The following is a 6412-nucleotide window of genomic DNA, read 5'->3' on the forward strand; positions in this document are numbered from 1 at the left end:
TGCCGAGGCCAGCAGTGTCGCCGCCCGCCCAGCACCGGCTCGGGGCTCCGCGGCTCAGCCTCGCGGACCACGCGGCGCGCCGGTGAGTGAGCCCCGCCGCGCCCCGCCCCGCCGCAGCTTCCCCCCGCCGCAGCGCCGCGGGTTCGGTCCCCCCAGCCCCACCCCGGGGGCCAGGCCGCTGGCTCTGGGAGGAAGCGCTGGGGGGCTTGGGGGCGACCACCGGTACAGCCAGCCGCTCTCAGGGAGGCAGACCCGGGCGGGAATCTTGACTTGCTCCGAGCCCACGAAGCTGAGAATCTAAAAGAGGAGAACATTGCCTCTGCCAAAGAAATACCAGGTGCCATGCATCCATGAGGAAGAGCCATCCACTCCTGTCCCCTATTTCTGTGCTTTCTACCAGCCTGCTCTGCTGGCAGAAGGAAGGACATCCAAAATGCCCTCTCCCCTTCCCTGCTAAAAATAAGACAGCCGCCGGGCATGGTGGGCACGCATTTAATCCCAGCATCGGGGAGACAGAGGTAGGAGGATTGCCGTGAGTTCGAGGCCACTCTGAGACTACATAGTGAATTCCAGGTCAGCCTGGGCTAGAGTGAGACCCTGCCTCGGAAAAGAAAACAATAACAACAACAACAACAAAAAGACAGCCAAAATTCTGAGTTCAGCATTTGAGAGAATTTTCCCCAAAGTCAGCGCTGTCATTTCAGAAGAAACAACTCAAAAAGCTGGGGACTCAGCTCTGCTGTGGGGGAGCTGCTGTGCCTGAGTCCTTACCCTGAGGGCGGTAACGATTCTGGGAGGGGACAGTCCACAAAGCCAGCAGAGGAATGTAGAATGGGCTTGCTAAGCCGGGTGTGGTGGCACACACCTTTAATCAGGGAGGCTGAGGTGGAAGGATCACTGTGAGTTTGAGGTCAGCCTGAAAGTACAGAGTGAATTCCAGGTCAACGTGGGCTAGAGTGAGACTCTACCTTGAAAACAGCAACAACAACAAAAAAAATAGGCTTTATTAAACAGGATTCAGTGGTACAGAAACGTAAGACACACAAAGAGATGCACATCCATTAATATTAATGAGTGCCCCTGAAAGTGGGAAAACAAATGAGGGCTGAATTCAGGGCGCTTAAGTATGTCGGGGCTGTCTCTATCTGTAATTGAGAGTGTCCTAGGCTAATTGAAATTTAGTAGTAAGCAGGATATCTTTTGTGTTGAGGAGGGAACAGGGAGCAGGGCAAGCTGACCTCAGAAGTAGTGATTAATTGCCTTGGTGACAATAATGTTCCTGGCGGATTTCCCAGAGCCCTGGATTCTCAAGACTTTAATCCATCCCCAGACAACTGTGTAGTTTCTCTGTCTCCAAGCCAACTATACAGCTTCTAAGTTTCTTAAGTATATAATTCCTAGAAGAGGGGGATTTCTCCCTCACAATTAACTTGTGAGGGACAAGGCTTCAGGGAGATCAGTGAATTTTAGGTTCTAGGGTTTGTTGGGTTTCAGTGTGCAGCTTATTTTTAATGGGTTGTGTAACAGGTATATGCCTACAGAATGTGGATTTGAGCCATAGAAAATTGTACATAAGCACGGTTGTTGAACTGAGATAGGCAGGGTCCCAGGCTAGCCACAAGTTTCTTTTATTTTAATATTTTATTTATTTATTTATTTATTCATTCAAGAGAGAGACAGAGAAAGAGGCAGAGAGAGAAAGAGAGAGAGAGGATGAGCACAACAGGGCCTCAATCCACTGCAAACAAACTCCAGACACATGTACCACCTTGTGCATCTGGTTTATGTGGGTCCTGGGGGATTGAACTTGGGTCCTTAGGCTTCACAGGCAAGCACCTTAACCACTTAGCCATTTCTCCAGTCCCAGCCACAAGTTTCTTTATCAGGAGGCTCCACTGAGCTTTCGTGAGTTCCAAGTTTCCCAGAGGCATGAGTGTCCTCTTTGCTTTATTTACTTATTTATTTTCTTTTTTCAAGGTAGGTTCTCACTCTAGCTTAGGCTGATCTGGAATTCACTATGTATTCTCAGGGTGGCCTCGAACTCATGGTGATCCTCTTACCTCTGCCTCCCGAGTGCTGAGATTAAAGGTGTGTGCCACCATGCCCGGCCCATGAGTGTCCTCTTTGGAGTGAGAGGTGATTTCTGTCTTCTTTCACATGTGGTATGTTAACCAGAGTTGCTTGCTTATGACAGGGTCTTTTTCACGGATTTCTGGAAGAAGAGACTGGGAAGAAATGAGGAACATATGCTGTGTGGGGACAAAAAAAACAAAAAAATACAGTTATCAAAGAGGGTGGGGCTGCAGTTGCGTAACTAAGCAGAACTGAGTCTGCTTCTCCACAGCCTCATGTTTTTTGTTTTTGCTGCTGTTGTTGTTTTACTATTGGTGCATTTTGTGGGGTGGGGGAAGACCAGGCTCTTCAGGTTGGCCTGGAACCCACTATGTGGCCCAGGCTCATAGTGCCTGCCTCACAAGAGCTGGATGACATGACAGGTGTGCACCAGCACTCTTGGTTCTCAGCACACTTTGGGGGTGGAAACAGGTCTCGGCTGTCAGGTCAGCAGGGAAGGTGCACTCATCTTGAGACGGCCTTCCTGTGTCAGAAATAAGAGGAGATAGAGATGAAGGGTACTTATGCTCATGCTAGGAAGGAGAAAACTTGGCTTGGCACTGTCACGTCTTAGCACTTTGATGAGTTTTGAGTCTCTACTTTTTTTGTATAGTCATGTCACATTAAAACCATGATTAAACTTTAGGGCTGGAGAAATGGCTTAGTGGTTAAGACACTTGCTGTGAAGCCTAAGGACCCAGGTTCAATTCTCCAGCTCCCATGTAAGCCAGATGCACATGGTAGTGCATGTGTCTGGAGTTTGTTTGCTGTGGCTAGAGGCCATGGCATGCCCATTCTCACTCTCTCTGCCCCCGTCCCCCACCCATCTCTCTGTGTCTAATAAATAAATAAATAAGAATAAGAAATCTTTTAAAAAAATGACAAAAATAAATAAAGTTAAACTTTAATGATTATGCTTCTTAGTCTTCATTGTTCCTCTACTAAGTTTCAACACTTCTGCCTTTGGCCTTACTTTCAGATATTAAAAAAAATTATTTATCTGAGAGAGAGAGAAAGAGAAAGAATTGGTGCACTAAGGCCTCTAGCCACTGCAGCTGAACTCCAGATGCATGTGCTACCTTGCGCATCTGGTTTACATGGGTACTGGGAAGTCGAATCTGGGTCCTAAGGCTTCTCAGGCAAGCACTTCAACTGCTAAGCCATCTCTCCAGCCCAACCATAGGCTTTTGATTAGGGTTTCAGTTTCAGGCATGAATTTCTTCCCATAGTGGGCCTTAAGTCCAATCAGAGAGCAGTTGGTTTCCTGCCACCATTGCACCAATTGGCACATTCTGCCTGGCTGGCCAGCTGTGTAGCTAGTGGTGTTCAATGCTGACTATTAAGCCTGCTGATGAATTTTCTCCCCAAATAGGTTGCATAGCACTTTCCAGAATCATGACAATTAGTCAACAGGGAGGAGGCTTCCAGCTTAGTTCCAGCTTGATTGCTCAGTGTCCTGCAAACCACCAGAGCTTCCGTTCAAGGGGCCTCCAAAAGATCAAGATCTCTTGTGACCAAAGCTTTCTCCTTGCTCAGCTCTGAATGATCAAGATCTCTTATGACAAAAGCTTTCTTCTTGCTCAGCTCTGAGATTTTTTTTTTTCTGGCCTCCTTTTTTTTTTTATTATTTTGATTTAAAAAATTATAAAAGGTTAAACTCTGCATCCTCTCACCCTTGCTCCCCTTTCCCTGAAGACCCTCCTCAGTGGGGCTGTTGGTATTCCCTGTGGGGTCATGAAGGCCTCAGTCAGTCTTTGTGAGACCATGCTTCAGGGTATTCCTCCCCACTTTGTGTCTCTTACAATCTTTCTGCCCTCTCTTCCGCCATGTTTCCTAAGCCAAGGTGAGCCTGTTTGCAGCCTGATTTAATGTTGAGCTCTCTGTGGACTCTGGGTTCTGCTTTGATGGGTTTTGATTAGCCACATTGTCTGTCACCATCTCCTTGGAGCTGGTTGTCAGGCTAGCAGTGAGAGTACTACTAGTGTTTCTCCTTCCTCTGCAGCATCTCCTGGGCCTTGACTGAGGTGGTAGACTTGGCATGTGCCCTGGTTGGCAATAGTGAGCTCTGAGGTTTTGTGCCATCCTGAAGGAATGGTGCTGATTTACTACAGATTGAGAAAGATAGCCTGTTGTGTATCTCCCTCTAGTTCTGCCTAAGATAAAGTCTGTAGACTTAAAAAAAAAAAAAAAGAAAGAAAGTCATGGTATGATTATAGAATGAGCAGAGTAATGCTTGACATCGCTCGACATAAGTAATTGTGTAACTAAACCCTGTGTTGCAGAGAAGACCAAAAACATAGACAGATTCTCCTCAAGGTTATTTAAGGAAAGCAGACTGAATACACATATGCAATATGGAAGAGTAAGAGAAGGTATACATGTAGATGAAGGTGAGATGACAAAATTAGAATAGGCTCAAGCATGAGCATAAACATACATTTGGAAACTTAGTAGTATGAATTACACTAGTGAGTATTAAAGTCTGAAAAATAACCATTTCCTCCCATATGTGCACTTACCAGCTCGGTGGAACATATGCAGAAAGGACTTTTATGTTTCACTCATGGCACAAATTTTCTCTCTCTTATTTTGGCCCTCTCTAATGGTACTGTCTATTTTATAGGAAACTGAATGGATGCTGGGGAAATGAACATCCACGTTGACCTAACCACTGACTTTGCAGACCTGGTTTTAGATGTAGGAGCAGTCACACTTGGAAACAAGGATAGGCATGCAATGAAGGATTGCCAGTTGAGGAAAAAGGAGACTGAAAATGTCTTAAGAGCTGTGTGTGTTCTTTTGAATTCCGGAGGGGGGGTGATCAAGGCCAAGATTGCAAACCAAAACTACTGCTTCAGCAGAGATGGAATAGGACTTGATTTGGAAAATTCTTTCCGTGCCATTTTGCCACTTGTACAGAAGTACCTAGACTTTGTGCAGAAGGAAGACCACTTCTATGTGTTGGTGAAATCGTGGGATCTGGGTATCTCTGCTCTGCCAATTGTCACCTTGAAGACCAATTTGTACATAAGAAATATATCATCTTCACTTGAGATGGATGCTGGCGCTGCAGCAGAATTCCTCCAAGACACACAGAAACTTGTAGCGAGACCTCACACAAGAACAACATTGCCTGAAAACAGAGACTTTCATGGTGCACAAGAGAAATGTCATGTGGAGGACTTGGCCACTAAGTTTTTTAACATGACAAAACTGACACACAAGGGGAAATTCCCCTTTTCTAAGTCCACACATGTTGAAATTAAGTTGTTTCCAATAAGACAGTTGCTTAGACAACTTAAAGAGATTCTCCCTCAAACCATTTCTGCATTTGCAAATACTGACGGGGGCTATCTGTTCATTGGCATTGACGGAAAGAAACAGCAAATAATTGGGTTCGAGGCAGAGAAGAGTGATCTTGAGAAGTTAGAAAGGGAAGTAGAAAAGTGTATCTCTCAACTGCCTGTCTATCACTTCTGTGAGCAGAAGGAGAAAATAAAGTACTCGTGCAAATTCATCGAAGTCCACAATGATACGGGGACTGTCTGTTCATATGTCTGCGCACTGGCAGTAGAGAGATTCTGCTGTGCGGTGTTTGCTAAAGAGCCCGATTCCTGGCATATGGAAGGCAACTGCGTGAAGACATTTGCCACAGAGGAATGGGTCACATGCCTGATGCGTGCCAATGGAGGTTGATATTTACTAGTATCTAGTGAATAAAATCAATAATTTGTGACATTTTGTTTTCTTCTACTTATTTCAAAGATCCCATAACATGAAACCTGTTAGCTTTCTCCAGTAGCTCTAATGTGTCAGTCAGCTTTCTGTCATGGAGACAATTATTTGAGGTAATTAACTTAGAAAAAGGGGGGGGGGGGAGTCACAGTGTTATAGTTTTGGAGGTCCCTGTCTATGGCCATTGCTTTTGGAGGCCACACGTTGTGTCAGGGAACATGTGGCACAGAGAAGCTGTGCCTATTGGGAATACTCACGCAATACACGTCAGTGTGCAAGCATCTTTGATATGCTGATTTGCAACCCTTTGGGCATCTACCTAGGACTAGTACAATTGGATCTGATGGTCATCCAGTTTTCAGTGTTTTGAGGAATCTCCCTATTGATTTCCACAGTGGCTGGACCAGTTTACATTCCTGCCAGCAGTACAGAAGGGGTTTCCTGGCATCCTTGACATGTATATAATGCATCCTGGTCATATTCATCCCACTACTCTCCTCCGTCCCCGCCCCCTCCCAATAAACCCCTTCTTCCCTATGTTTATAGCTTTGTGTGTGTACGTGTG

The 6412-nt window shown here is 45.8% G+C and overlaps 1 protein-coding gene across 1 annotated transcript; it reads left to right on the plus strand.

The window, feature by feature from the left end:
* On the plus strand, positions 1-5848 carry LOC101599206 (schlafen family member 12-like). The gene is made up of 2 exons (XM_045159054.1): positions 1-82; positions 4736-5848. The coding sequence occupies exon 2, from the start codon at positions 4744-4746 to the stop codon at positions 5806-5808; it is 1065 nt and encodes a 354-aa protein (XP_045014989.1). The 5' UTR covers positions 1-82; positions 4736-4743; the 3' UTR covers positions 5809-5848.
* Positions 5849-6412: the final 564 nt, after the last annotated feature.

Source organism: Jaculus jaculus, chromosome 9, assembly GCF_020740685.1.
Source record: "Jaculus jaculus isolate mJacJac1 chromosome 9, mJacJac1.mat.Y.cur, whole genome shotgun sequence".
Taxonomy (NCBI): Eukaryota; Metazoa; Chordata; class Mammalia; order Rodentia; family Dipodidae; genus Jaculus; species Jaculus jaculus.